A 15,310-nucleotide genomic window follows, 5' to 3' on the forward strand; every position below is an offset into this window, starting at 1 on the left:
CAAACAAAAGCTGAACATTATATAAAATATAGAAAATAGCAAACCTTTAGTTTCTTATGACTAATTAGTTCACCCATTTACCGAAGACATGCTTGAAATTTATCACAGCATAAAAAAAACTGAATCGACCTCCTTCCTATAATGTAAACGTACAGTAAAATAGCGACAACGGACCGATGACAACGGACTGAATTTTCGTATCTTGGTATGACAACGGACATAAATTATAATAAATCAAAATTTTCAGTTTGACATTGTTGTTTTATTTTTTTCTGTAAAGGCTAATAACATGTCTTGATACTGACTGCATCAATTGGTATATATGTAATATTCTATTTACAAAAAATATAACATCTCAGAAGGAAAATGAATGATATCCACGTTTGATTTCACCAGGGTTTAATATCGCCAACGCAAACTCCTCTTTTATTACTTCATTTTAACGGCTGAAAGTCATACAACACCAAAAGGGGAGTCATTCCTGTTCCCCATTGCAATTTCAGACATTGGTTGAAATTATTTAACTTAAAAAATGAAAAACTGCTCACGACCTGTCTTCTCAAGTAATGACACTGGATAGTTTTTGTCATAACCTTACCTGTATTTTCATGACAACGAGCCATTTTCAGTGCTTAACTTTAAAGGTTTCTGACAACGGTACTGTCTTGGAACTTAACGTGTTCCTGGCCGTGATAATGGTCGAAGAAAGATGAAAGTTTGTTTGAATTAGGGCCTCTTCTAAGCGGAGGGAATATAAAAAGTGAAAAATAAGGGAATCGATTAAAACCCCCTTTTTTGGGCCAACTACGTACTGGGCAAAGAAAGATGCGAAAAAGTGCAATAACATGCATCCTCAGTTGGTGTAGATTCAAGTTTGTTAAAACCATGACCCCCAAGGGTAGGTTGGTGCCACAATGGGCCATCAAAGTTTAATTTAGAAATTGCGTTACTACAAAATCACGAGTCTTTATTGCCAGACAACCAACTTATAGATGGACATTTAAGTGTAGTGCTTCTTTAATAGAAGTTTGATTGATTGTATGTTGTTTAAACAGAGTTAAATTATTAGGAACATAACACATGTAGTCAATTTATCGAGGCGTAATTATAACCAATCGTTTCGGGACATGTCGAATTATGAGTTGATCGGAACGACGCGTAGATTACAACACTCATTCTTCCATGGTTTATGTGCACGAAATTGCAGATCTATCACTTCTTTCTGTCTTTTATTTATTGTGTTATTATTATTTTGTTTTTAACATTTAATACAAAACACTTGAATGACAGTGTACTTTATATTTTCTAAACATAAACATGTACATATAGTCTTGCAGCTGATGATGATGTTCAAAAATCTTTAGAGATTGTTACTGATTGGACAGGAATTCCTATATATGTGTTTTTGTATTCTGAAAAAGTGCAATGGGTTTTAATCTCACCAAGGAAATGCAACGAAGCACGAAATCCTGCTTGTAGATACTATATGACCATACTGTACAATGCATTTAGTGGGTACTTTGACAGAATTGTGCCAAAAAATGGTTGCAATTGTCTCCATGTTCACCCATATGTTGAATCGTCATCAAATGGTTAGTCATTTTGAATTCTAAAAAAAATAATAGTATCGAAACGTTCTGGATGTAAAGATGTTTTTAGTAATCTATTAATAACATTAAAGAAAGATCAATGTTATTTGTATTTATATTAATTGAGTATTTGAATGTTCAGTTTTATTTATTTATAGAACTTATGCAAGTAAAGAACAGTACAGTGTCATCAGAAACACGTCATTGGCCACTTGTGACGTTTATGGAAGAGAAACCCAGAGATAATATGTTTAGTGATGATGTTCGTCAGGGAGTTGGAGTAATTCCAATGTACTCCGAGGTTCTTCTAATCATGGAAAGAGAGGATATGAAGGATTATCTGATAGATGAAATGTCTGATTATGCTTATTCTCTTTTTCGCTGCATAAGCAAAGAAATGTTTGGAAACGAAAAGCAATTTCAAATGATCATGATGAAAATAGTCAGAGAAATCAAGGAAAATCCATTAGTTTATGGCCATCTGCTGATGAATGAAAAGAAAAACTCTGATTCAGAATTTTTAGAAAATTTTAGATATCGGAAGCACCGTACTTTTGATTTTCTCCGATTTCACGAAACACTAGTCAAAGAAAGTGCAGAATTTTTTGCTGATCGTATCGAAGATGGGATGAATTTGGGTGATTTAGAACTTTTTGCAGTAGCAACTCATTTTCAAGTTGCAATTTATGTACTCTCTACTGAAATCAATGAACAAAGATTGGAAACCAAATGGATGCGTTTTTCTCAGATAAACAGGAAAAAACTGCCTACTGATTTTGCTCGAAGACGTCAATATCTTGCAGGAGAAAATTCAGTCCACAAATGCGTTTCCGATGAATCAAGAAGATCTAAGTATTATATAACTCTCTATCGAACTTTTTCGGGACAATATCATAGAATTGTACCAAAGGATCAACTGTGCAACTGTTTGAAAGATCCACCACTGACTGTTTCGGTAGAACATAATCATGAAGAAAAGTCAGGTTACTATAATTTTAAAATGATTTAAAATCAATCTAGATAAAATGAACAAACTATTATTCACGATAATCTTTAAATGCAATGAAATAAGTGGATCTCAAAAAAAAAAAAAAAAAAAAAAATCGCTGCAGATTTCCCGAATGATTCATTAATCACAAAATTTATCTGGATAAATTGCATTTGAATAAGCATTGAAAAGGTTTCCATGTGGCGTATTTTTATTTACAGATGTGTTTTAATTTCTTTTTTTTTCTCTGCAGATTTTATGATTTACTCTGACATGAACAACGTTAAGAGCAAACTGACTATAGCAAAACTGCGTCTTGACAACTGGTTGAGATGCAACGTGGCACTTGAAATATTTTGCAACAATATCATTGATACATTAGAGGGTCGAAGGCAAAACGCTAACATTTCAAGTATCGTGGGTTCCTCTGTTGGAATTGCGGGATCATCTTTGGCAATTGCTGGATTAGTAACAGCGCCATTCACTGCAGGAGTTTCCCTTGGTTTAGCAGTTGCAGCAGGCGTCATTGGAACACTTGGCAGTTTAACAGTAATAGGAACCAAAATCACCGAGTTCGTTTTATCTAGAAAGGCAATATCTAGGCTGGAATGCTATCAGATGAATTTGCGTGAGAATTCTCGATGTATGGAAAAGTCTTTCAGAGAACTTCAAGACGAGCTGGACAAATTTACTACGGAAGATGCAGACAGCGTAGCTCCAACAGTAGTTCAAGCAGCAACTGGAGCACTGCGCATGCTTGGTGGGTTTCCTATTATCATAGCCCGCGTGATTTTACGAGCAGTAACTATAGCCGATGCAATTTTGCCTCCGTTGTCAATTATGGTTGATGTAGGCGTTCTTGCATATTCCATTCATAATCTGAGAAAAGGATCAAAGACGAAAGTCACTGAACGCTTACGCAAAGTTCGATCCGTTCTAAGAACAACAAGAGTTCAGATGTTTACATGGGGATATGGCAATCAGAAAAACCACTTGGAAACTTTGGAATACCTGAGTTTAAAGAAAACGACGTCTTAATCACACAGACTAATTTCTATGAAGAGCAAATAGTTTTTTTGCGTTCACCCAACAACGTCGCAATCTTAATTTGCCCCGATGGATGAGGGGGTATACTGTCTTGCGCTTTTGTATCTGTTCATTTAATTGTAGCTGGGTGTCCGTAACGAATGTTTGGTAGGAGTTTTCCTAACAACTACCCATCGCAGTTGCTTGAAATTTAAGCACATTTTTTGCTGAGACATGCCATACGGTTGGAATAATTTTTGTTCAAATCCGATTTCAACTTCATATTTATCCATGCGTCTGTACTTGTCATACATAACAACTTTTCGTCGCGTTTTCTCAGCAGCGAGGTTTTTAAATTTAGCACATTATTTGATGAGGCATGTCATATGGAGGGAATCATATTTGTTTAATCTGATGTCAATTTTCTGATTACCGTGCGTCTGTCTATAAATGAACTTGTGTAAATATCATATTTAGGGTGTATATTTACATCAGAGCGGAGGTAATACTTGTAAGCATTGGCTTAAAAACTTCTTCTTGTACGTACAATTGTATATGTTCTGTTCAAAATTAAGGGCCTCTTGTTTTTTTACTCCTTTTATTTACCATAGACAAGCATTTGTTCTTTTTTTTCCTAATCAACTAAAGCCAGAGAGAAAAATCCCTGCTGTAACGGCATAAATAAAGGAACCAAATATCGAAATAATTTGGAATCCGGATAGGGCCACGCAGTTCACTATTGCACCATCGCACATCGAGGTTTGGGTCGATAGTGCTTTGACGCGATAACGCAATGACGATGGGGCTATTGTGTGATGGGGCGATAGTGCGATTACGTGATGGTGCAGAAATGCGATGAGATGATGCAATAGTACGAAGAAGCTATAGCGCGTTGACGTTTTGGTGCGATAGCGATGACACATAATGCGATGTCGATGGTGCGATGACGATGAAGTGTTATTCACTTTCGCTCCATCGTGATATCGCACCATCGTCATCGCATTATCGCGCCATTGCATCGCTATCCCACTTGTACCATTGCCCTTTAAATCGATGCTCAATGGTGCAACTGTAAACTGCATGACCCTATCTGAATTCCATGATTTAAAGATATAGTTTAATGCAGAGAAATATGGAATCTGGATAGGGCCATGCAGTTTACTATAACATCATCACTCCATCGAGGTTTGGTTTGATAATGCGATGACACGATGATGCGATGACGATGACGATGAAGCAATGGTGCGATAACGATGAAGTTATATTGCGACAGTGCGATAACGATGAAGCAATGGCGATGGTGCGATAACACGATGTTGCGATAGTGATGGCACGATGGTGCAATGACGATGACGCGATGGTACGATGACGATGAGGCAATATTCACTTTTACTCCATCGTTCTATTGCATCATCATCGCTTTATCGCTTGATCGCACCATCGTCATCGCGGTATCGCACCAAAGCTCCATCGTCATTGCATCATCGCTTCATTGTTATCGCACCATCGCGCCATCGACCTATTAGTTGATACTCGATGTTGCGATTTTGAACTGCATGGCCCTATTCGGATTCCATACATATGCATTGTGCTTTCCCTGACATCCCCTCGCCCCCTACAAAACAGTCAGGCTACAGTCTTATAATTGTGGTACATAAATACAGTATGGTCTTGAATAGTGATAGGTATGGAATCCAGATAGGGCCACGCACTTAACTATCGCACCATCCAGCATTGACTTAAAGGTCGATGGCGCGATAATGCGACGGCGCGATGACGATGGAGCTATGGTGCGATGACTATGATGCGATGGCGCGACAATGTAATGACGATGGTGCGATAGAACGATAGTGTAACAGAGAAATTCGCTTCATCGTCAACGTACCATCGCGCCATCGTCATCTCACCATCGTGTCATCGCTATCGCACCATCGCGTCATAGCAGCATAGCTTCATAGTGCTATCGTACCATCGTCATCGCATTATCGCGCCATCGCTTCATCGTTATCGCACTATCGCAACATAACTTCATCGTTATCGCACCATTGCTTCATCGTCATCGCATCGTCGTGTCATCGCATTACCAACCCAAACCTCGATGGTGCGATGATGCGATAGTGAACTGCATGGCCCTATCCGGATTCCATAGATAGGACCATGTAGTTCACTATCGCACCATAGAGCATCGAGTTAAGGTCGATGACGCGATAATTTGAAAAAAAAAGCAAAAACAAGATGAAGTGATAATGAATATTGCTTCAGCGTTATCGCACCATTAAACCATCGTCATCACACTTTCATATCATCTCTATTGTGCCATCGCGCCATCGTACCATAGTCATAGCATTGTCACGTCATCGCGCTACTATACCATCGCTTCATCGTTATCGCACCATCGCGTCATTGCGCTATCGACCTAAACTTCGATGGTGCGATGATGTGATGGTGAACAGAGTAGCCCTATCCGGAATACATACTTAAAAAATAAATGTTTACTTTTGCTGTTTTTAATTGTCAGAAGCCCTATGCAAGTCGTAAATTGTGTCATGCATGTTTTTACCACTGGGTCACTGTAAATATGAAATCTGTCAGATAATATCAAAGTGTTTTAGAAGACTAAGCTACAGCCGACAAATGACTAAGACAAAACTTAACTACTGCATCATTGGGATATTTGTTTTTTGTAAAAATCTTACAACTACCGAAAGAAGACATGAGCTACATCTCTCCTGATTCAGAATCGGTGAAAGAATACAGCTGGTATACTCCTCGATACGCTGAAAACGACTTCCTCCCAATACTGTTTAGGAACTCCCCCGCGTTACCCGTTGTATACGGTGAGTAAATAAAAAAAACAAATCGGCACTATCAGAAATACCTGATCTGCTTTAGGTCTATGAGAAGAGAAGGAGATATTTTCAAATATTAAATGCATTCCACTATATAAGCAATGCAGGATTATACCGAACAAAAAATTATCGCCAAATGAGACTATATATCTTCTATATTTACAATGATCTTTGATGTCTTAGACATGAAAACATACAGATATGTTTAAAAAGTTTAAAAAAATCCTTCTTGAGTCAAGGCAATCTATATACCGGTATATATATCTCTGTAAAAACAAATCAAGGGTCCACAAAAGAGTCACAAAAATTAAATAGTTTTAGAACTATGTAAAACATCCATAATATTGTATGACCAAAAAGCAGAAATAAATATAATAATTAAGGAATGACTTTAATTAATGGCCAAACATTTGACCAAGAATTAGAGTCATTCCTTATTATTTTATTTTAAAATAATGTAACAACTTTTGGTGTAAAATTGTCTTCTTTTTATGAGTTCAAATTTACCGCTGTGAATAATACAATATTACAACTGTAGTAACGGAAGTGATGGGAAGCAAGGGGAGGTAATAACTGATACATTGATCTAGCAGTCATGATGTTTTTTTACATGAGGTAAGATAGAGTAACTGTTTGATGTTAAAGGTACATTTATTGAATCTGGAATTTTCCATGGATCCCGAGGACTAGAAATTAGGGGATTGCTTGGATACCGATGATTCAGTTGGTTACCAAGGGTGTGTGTCCCCATATAAAACAAGATTATACATAATAATTTGCTTTGAACATAATTCCTTTTTGAAAATCAACCAATGATAGGCTAGAATACAAACAAAATTAAATTAAATTAATGATAAATAACACAAACTTTTTTTTTCAGAAATCAGCATTATTTCTCATAGATTTTTCATTTAAATTGACAACCTGAATAATGTTTACCAAATAGAGTGGGAGAATTTTTTAAGATTTTGTCATAAAGTTAAAAAAATGTGCAAAAATTTGTATGGAATTATATAGAAGGCAAAATAAAATCTCAAATCTAAGCACCAAGGAAAACCTACGATTTCTTTATATTTCAGTGATTTATTATTTATATCAATACAAATCAAAATCAGTCAAAAAATATGAATCAAGCCGCGCATCCATTTTTTGTTTGTGGTAAGTACCCTTAAAATAAATGAATGATAAAGTCTTTAATGAAGTATTTTGGAAAAAAAAAAGATTGTTTAACACGAAAAATGCAATAACTACTTTCATCATGAACCATACTGCTGCGATTCTATTCATATTAAAAGAATCCTTGAAAGGGATTAAACATGCCATACCATCGACTGTCAATCTTAAAGCCCAAGATAAAAAGCACCACCCTCAGATTTACCTGATCTTTTTTCCTTTGTCAATCACCTTAATTAAGATCCGTTATTGGGTACTTGAAATTGATTGACATTAAGCTACTAGTTCTTGTGTATAACTCTTTCATTTTGTTTGACACTCATGGCCACCATCAAATTAACTTTTAGTCTTTTGATGTTTACCGCTAAATTACCAGTGTAATAAGTAAGCCATTTCGATTCAAACAATTTTTAGCTTTTTGTTATAATTGATTATAATTTATCTGTATTAGGAACATGAAATTGGGAGATAAAAATTGTCTCAAAATAAACCAAAATTAGGTTTATTTTTCTTAATGAAAAGCTCAAAGGTGACTGAAATATATGAGCGGTGAATATCAAATTTTACAAATACATTTGGATCAATTGCAATCCATTTTTTCTTCAAATGTATACAATGAATTTACATTTGGAAGCCTGAGTTGTTCTAAGATCTCTTTAATAGGCATCACAAAGCAATGGCCAGTAAGATTGTTTGTCATACCAATCACAATTCCTATGCAGACAAAACGATCCTCTTCCGGTGAAGCGCCAGTATCAACTTGAAAAACCGGAGCTCCCGAATCACCTTGCTTTGATCAATATCTGGCTTAATTTGAAGGAGTTTATATATATATATATACAGCAACTGACAGGCTGTCGTTTCAATGTACCAGATACTAACCGAACAGCCGTGCAGTTAAGGTGTAGACTTCCTTTAGATAGACCAAATTCTGCACCTACTTTAAAGCACGGTTTGAATCTGTGTTCACTTGAAATGCTTCCACGCAGATCTCTGATCTCCCCAATACTAAATGAAGGCGGTTTCTCTATGTTAAACCCTGTAATGATAAATCATTTAAATAACTTTTTTTATGCTACATATATATCGTAAGTATTCAAAAACGAGAGTATAAATATTAAAAATATATAAAAATATTTACTTCTAGATCTTTATTCTACAATTCCATCATCGTCGCAAACCACGGCCAAAATGTACGATCTAGCTCCCATACTGGAGAGAGCTATATGCAGACTTTGGACCGTGGCTTGAGGCAATGCAATTCCATAAGTTAGACACAAAAAGCAAAACGGTTTAGAGAATTCTTGCAATTGCAACAAAATAAAAGAATCTACTGGGTGTCAGAGCCAAATATAAAATATTTAATTAATGTTAATATCTATATGTATTTATTATTATAGGATTATTTTATTCGAAAATAAGAAATTAAAAAAAAAAATGTTGAACGTCCTGATCTTATCCATAGTAAGCCGTGGTTAATTAGTTTTGCTTGCTACGAGCCTTTTCAAACCAAATGGATTTCAAGAATTTTGTTAAATTAATGTCGTTATATTTACTAAAGTCGAAAATACTTAAAAACATAGTATACTTACAGCATTTAAAGCATGTTAAATGTAAAGACTTTAATTTCAAAGTTATAGAATAATATCCCATTTTTTTTCATTTTCTGTTGGGAGCAGAGATCCTAGGCATTGACATGCTGTTGTGTACAGGTAAAGGAAAAGGCACTATCAAAACTATTTCTAAAAGTATCGTGATAAATGTATTATACTGTTTTGTAGATGTAAGGGAAATAACACAGTTATGGTTATTTTGAGAATGTTACGGTAATATAATGCACCATTTCCAACATACTGCATGGAAAAATCCAATCAAAGTTTTGTATCTGTGATAAGGATGCTTCATTTACAGAATCTACATGTATTAAGATTTCCATCATATTTTCTTTCTAAGGATGATTTTCTTCAAAATCAATATTTATTAATTTCATTATTCCAGTGAAGCAAGACAAATTCGAACTACCCTATCTACCTAAAAAGAAACTTTGAACGTCCTAAAAATATTTACAAGGAGGCACTCCGATCAGTCGTACTATGTTTCAATATATTCTAAAAATATTGTAAATCACGGGGGATTCTCCAAATTTCCGATAAGTATTCAAAACATTTCAAGTAAATAATATGAAAAGATTCAACTTAACTATTCCTTACAACACATTAATATCTATGTCTTTTGATATCATAGTCAACCGCAGGCATGTTTACGAATTGTTCATGAGAAATTTCCTAATACATATCTTCTTAAGAAAAATTTAAGATCATCGTAGTGAGATTATCTTAAGTGTTTTCAAAGCTGTCTTAAGCTTATGATTATCATAAGCTAAGACGTCTTAAATCAATATGACATAGAAATATGCAAAGCTTTATACCATTGTCAAGAAATCAGAGTTGTCATTGTTTGCAATATATCAATGCTATACGTTATGTAATCACAATAAACATATTTAAAAAAGTGAAAATATAAAGAAAATTAATTTATTCATGTAAATAATATTCTTTTAATTATTAATCATCTTAGTTTCACGACATACTTTAATATTAGTTGCATTTTTAATCAAATGCCATTCGATCATTTATAATTCTTGAACGATGAAAAGCGTGCCAATTTTCTCCTTGGAGCTCTTATTCATTGAAAATCTCTTGTTCGACATGAAAACACCCAGCAAGATGAGTCGAAAGAGGAGCCCTAATATTTCTTAGATTGAAATCGAAATACTGCTTGATGAGGTTGAGGAACACAGCGCCATTTGTTGGAGTGACTATTTGTACTGTTATTTCTGGCATAGGGGGCGGTATCAACACCTGTGAGGTTACCAAAAAAATCATAGTAACCATATAATCTAACTCTCTCTCTCTCTCTCTCTCTCTCTCTCTCTCTCTCTTGTTAAATGAAATTAAATAGTTTATTTCTGTGAACAGGTCTGTTGACTGTTAACAGGTTACATCTTACCATGTATGTTGTGCATCTGCGTGAGGCACTGAATTTCACAAGAATTCTCATAATGGGTATTCTTGGAAAATAGATGCATGCAGGCATGAAATTTAAAATGGGGATAAATGTTGATTGAAAGACCGCCCCTTCCCAATGAACTATTTTTGTAATACAGTAAAGTAAAGGTAATGTGTAGTCAAGCAGTAGTGTATGAAAAAAAGGCACTGAAAGAAGTTAGAACCTAACCTACTCCTCCACAAAATGAAATAGGATTTTCGAGCTAGAAAATTTTCTCTTTATTTAATTTGTCAATTTTTTTTTTGCAAGTTGGATTTTTTTCTACGGCTTAACCTTTCAAAACCGATGCTACATGTTCATCCCTATCATGTGTAAATGCAGTACCTGTATTGATGTTTAATAATTCATCTGTAGAAAACACATGATATACAAATAAAAAAAAATCCATGATTTTTAAAGACGTATTCAGCGTTTAGGTTGCAAAAATTAATAACTTTTAGATGAAGAGAAATATTAATAGTGCTCATTGTCATTTATTAGTAAAGCTGTATTACATTTGCTTTTGTAAACATGTCAACAAAAATTAATAGTACTACATGTAGTACATAAAACGAAATCTATATTGCAGTGGTAATTTTCACAGCTGAACGTCCTTTGAGAAGATGATTTCTGATTCGAGCATTAGTACTGTCTTTTACGGTCCCGATTTACTGTAATCAGTTCCTACAATTCTTCCCGCATCTCTAAATACTCTGTCACGTCTGATCGATACAACGATTTCGTCGAGCCTGCAAAAACATGGACGCGGATTTTTTTTTGGGCTTAAGATAGACTTAAGATAAGTCAAAAGCTGTCGTAACTTACAGATAATTCTTATGAATTTTCTTAAGTTACGATACTTTCAAAAACCCCACTTAGTCTTAAGAAGTGTCGTAAGTATATCATAAGTCATTTCCTAGTTCGAAGATAGCTTCGTAAACATGCCTGCTGTTTATTTAAATCCGATTTGTTTGTGATTGGGATGAACAAAATTACTTTGCTATAATTCACTCTGATTTTACAAAAAAAAAAAAAAAATAAAAAAAAAAAATTCTGACATTGATTATAAAAGGATGCAAGTTGTTTTCTTCGATTTATTTATTCAGAATGACATTTGAATTGAGTGAACTTCTTTTCTTTCATTTTGTCTTTGTGAATCGATTTTCTTAGTACAATGTATATAGAATTATTCCGTCTTGCAAAAAAGGAATACTATTCTTGATGTTATAAACGATATACATGTACACATATTCATTGTTAGGTCTTTGTTTACAATGTGTGTTTACCTATATTTTATAAAATTTATTGAATCTATGAAAAATGATCAGAAATATTAAAATACTCATATACTAATAAGTATATTGTAAAGTTTGCTACTTGCTTCACACACTTGCTTCGGTGATACATGTAATCCAGCAAACAAACCATTTACTGGTTTCCTGCTCGAAGATACTTTTACCAAAGCTTCATCAACGGATGTTGCATTAGGTCCCCTTGAAAACGGACAGACAGCTCGAATGTGTTGTCCACAAATTTTATTTGTTCCACATTTTCCAAAGTCTGGTTGCACAACAGAAAAGGATGCCGTCATAATTTCCTTGATAATTGGTAGTTTTTCGTGCAAGACATGAGCGCAGGTAATGAAACCTACGTCTCCTTGTCCTAAGTCTACAAATCCCCCCAATGTTCCAGAAGCAGTTCCACCTGTAAAATTATATGTCATTATTCTCACGTTCAAGTACAAACTAGTTTGGCGCGGTTTCTGACCTCTCTAGATTTTCCATTTAATTACGGGACGCCTCTTCATTTTTCATCGTTAGAAATCGACACGACCTTTGCTTTCAATTTCTGTACTTGATATAGTGGAAGTTTTGGGTTTACTGCATGTCTTATACGGCAGGTTCAAATCGGCAGACGTTTAAAGGTGTCATTCAATCATTTTTTAAGGTAGATCTCACCGAAATCGGTAGGTAAAATGTAAATATTGATTTAAATCAAGTGTAAACCGAGGCACTCCCTGAAATCAAAATTGGCGAGTGACCCTCCTTACTCTTTTTATATACAGTAAATTTGATATTTTTAAAACTTGCTAATTTCGGCGAATTTTCATTTTTATTTTATTGAGAGTATTAAGACACACCTAGAAAAAAAAAAGAATACACAAAAACACCATCCTGAAACCAAGCACCTTTGATTGTGAACTCCTATTTTACTTTTTGACACACATTTTGGGTCCCCCGAAGCAAAATATGGACACTGCAATTCTATTTATAAAATTGAAATTACTTACAATGTCATCGGTCATTTGAAAAATAATATGGTGAAAGAATATTCTGATGTTGTTTTTTAAGACCAGGTCTTCTAACAATCTATTAAAATTCCCATGGGTACCAATTGCGCAACGTTATTAGCAGACCTATTTTGGTATTCATGTGAAGCAAACCGAATATCTTGTGTTGACTTTTTTCTGTTTTAAATAAAAAACCCGTCATCTTTTAATTGCTATAATTAACAAATACCTGCAGTCCCAATAGTACATCCCATACGTAGATTAATGAATTCTTCAGATGATTCTTTGTAGTACGACGTTCCATTGGAGCATGGGAAAAAGAGACCCTCCCGTAAATCAACAGGCAAATTTTCAATTATTGTTGGGAAAGGATTTTCGCCAAGTGGAACAGCGCCTAATTATCTCGATTCCATTACGTCTTGATTTGAAAGAAGATCCACTTATTATTTCAATATTCGAGTGATTCTCCATAACCTCGATGCTCGTTTCTGATATAACTCTTTCAATACTTTCAGCGGCTTCTTGTTCAAATAAACTCTCGCTGGCGTCCACGTTTTCTGTATTTATATTTTCAGTTAGGATATCTTTCCAAAGTCTGTATACAATATCAAAAGATTCAATTTTTTTCAGTCTGGTATCTCTAATCAAGTGTTCTTCGCAATCAAACACTGCCGCAATGACACTTTTTCTTAGTGAGGTCGCCATTGTCCTTCCAAAATACAGTCTTTTAATATCTAAATATGCATATTTTTCTTGGAAACGATTAAGAATTTCTTTTAAATCCATGTAACTATATGGCCATATATACCACTTTTTGTTACTTTTGGGCGAGACATCCAAAGTTGTTCTCTCCTCTCTAAAGCTTTGTTTTCCTTTAAAATGCTTAATTTTGACAAAATTCCAAATTCAAGGGAAAAGTGTCATCATTCTTGATATCAAATGAAAGGACTTGTCCCAAGGATTATATATGAAAAGTATAAGAGTAATAGTCCTAACCCTAAAAGTTATTATCAAGGTTTGTTTTTTAAAATATGTCTAACTCTAAGATGAAGGTCAAAGAGTCAATGTTCTTGATATCGAATAAAGGGTCTTCTCACAATGATTGCATATGTTAAGTATGAGACCACTAGCCCTTATAATTAATGATTAAAAGTTATGGCCAAGGTTAACAAGAGGCCCATGGGCCACATCGCTCACCTGAGTAATTTGGGTGATGCAGTTCTTTATCAGATTCCCCCTCTTGCTATACTTATCATGCCCCACTACCCCCTTCCCTTTTTTGATTTTAAAACTTTAGAAATCTAAGCTACCCAAGAATGCTTCCACATAAGTTTAAGCTTTCCTGGCCCAGTGGTTTTTTGAGAAGAAGTTTTTTAAAGATTTGTTCTATTTTTTTTTATGTAAAACTTGGATTCCCTATTGTGGCCCCGCCCTACCCCCAGGGGTCATGATTTTAACAATTTAATATCTACACTTCCGAAGGATGCTTCCATAAAAGTTTCAGCTTTCCTGGCCCAGTGGTTCTTGAGTAGAAGATTTTTAAAGATTTGTTCTATACATTTCTATGTAAAACTTAGATTCCCTATTTTGGACCGCCCTTCCCCCAGGGGTCATGATTTTAACAATTTAATATCTACACTAAGCAAGGATGCTTCCACATAACTTTCAGCTTTCCTGGCCAAGTGGTTCTTGAGAAGAAGATTTTTAAACATTTGTTCTATATATTTCTATGAAAAACTTGGATTCCCTGTTGTGGTCCCACCCAACCCCCAGGGGTCATGATTTTAACAATTTAATATCTACGCTACCCAAGGATGCTTTCACATAAGTTTCAGCTTTCCTGGCCCAGTGGTTCTTGAGAAGAAGATTTTTAAAGATTTGTTCTATGTATTTCTATGTAAAAATTGGATTCCCTATTGTGGCCCCGCCCTACCCCCAGGGGTCATGATTTTAACAATTTAATATCTACACTACCCAAGAATGCTTCCACATAAGTTTCAGCTTTCCTGGCCCAGTGGTTCTTGAGAAGAAGATTTTTAAAGATTTCTTCTATACATTTCAATGTAAAACTTGGATTCCCTATTTTGTACCGTCCTTCCCCCAGAGGTTATGATTTTAACAATTTAATATCTACACTACGCAAGGATGCTTCCATATAAGTTTCAGCTTTCCTGGCCCAGTGGTTCTTGAGAAGAAGATTTTTAAGTATTTGTTCTATATATTTCTATGTAAAACTTGGATTCCCTATTGCAGCCATGCCCTACCCCCGGGGGTCATAATATTAACAATTTAATATCTACACTACCGAAGGATGCTTCCACAAAAGTTTCAGCTTTCCTGGCCCAGT

At 35.0% G+C, this 15,310-nt stretch overlaps 2 protein-coding genes across 2 annotated transcripts; one reads left to right on the forward strand and one right to left on the reverse strand.

Moving 5' to 3' along the window:
* Positions 1-1,486: 1,486 nt before the first annotated feature.
* Positions 1,487-3,615, forward strand: LOC134271019 (uncharacterized). Its single transcript, XM_062753286.1, has 3 exons — positions 1,487-1,592; positions 1,748-2,572; positions 2,831-3,615. The coding sequence occupies exons 1-3, from the start codon at positions 1,487-1,489 to the stop codon at positions 3,613-3,615; spliced, it is 1,716 nt and encodes a 571-aa protein (XP_062609270.1).
* Positions 3,616-5,125: 1,510 nt separating this feature from the next.
* LOC134271022 (uncharacterized) lies at positions 5,126-13,345 on the reverse strand. The gene is made up of 4 exons (XM_062753287.1): positions 13,193-13,345; positions 12,051-12,377; positions 8,477-8,664; positions 5,126-5,218 (listed from the first exon to the last, which is right to left on the reverse strand). Exons 1-4 carry the CDS (start codon positions 13,215-13,217, stop codon positions 5,126-5,128), a joined length of 633 nt encoding a protein of 210 aa, XP_062609271.1. The 5' UTR covers positions 13,218-13,345.
* Between the last annotated feature and the right edge of the window lie 1,965 nt (positions 13,346-15,310).

This window comes from Saccostrea cucullata, unplaced genomic scaffold, assembly GCF_032062105.1.
Source record: "Saccostrea cucullata isolate Sc308-1 unplaced genomic scaffold, CSIRO_AGI_Scuc_v1 ctg639, whole genome shotgun sequence".
Taxonomy (NCBI): Eukaryota; Metazoa; Mollusca; class Bivalvia; order Ostreida; family Ostreidae; genus Saccostrea; species Saccostrea cuccullata.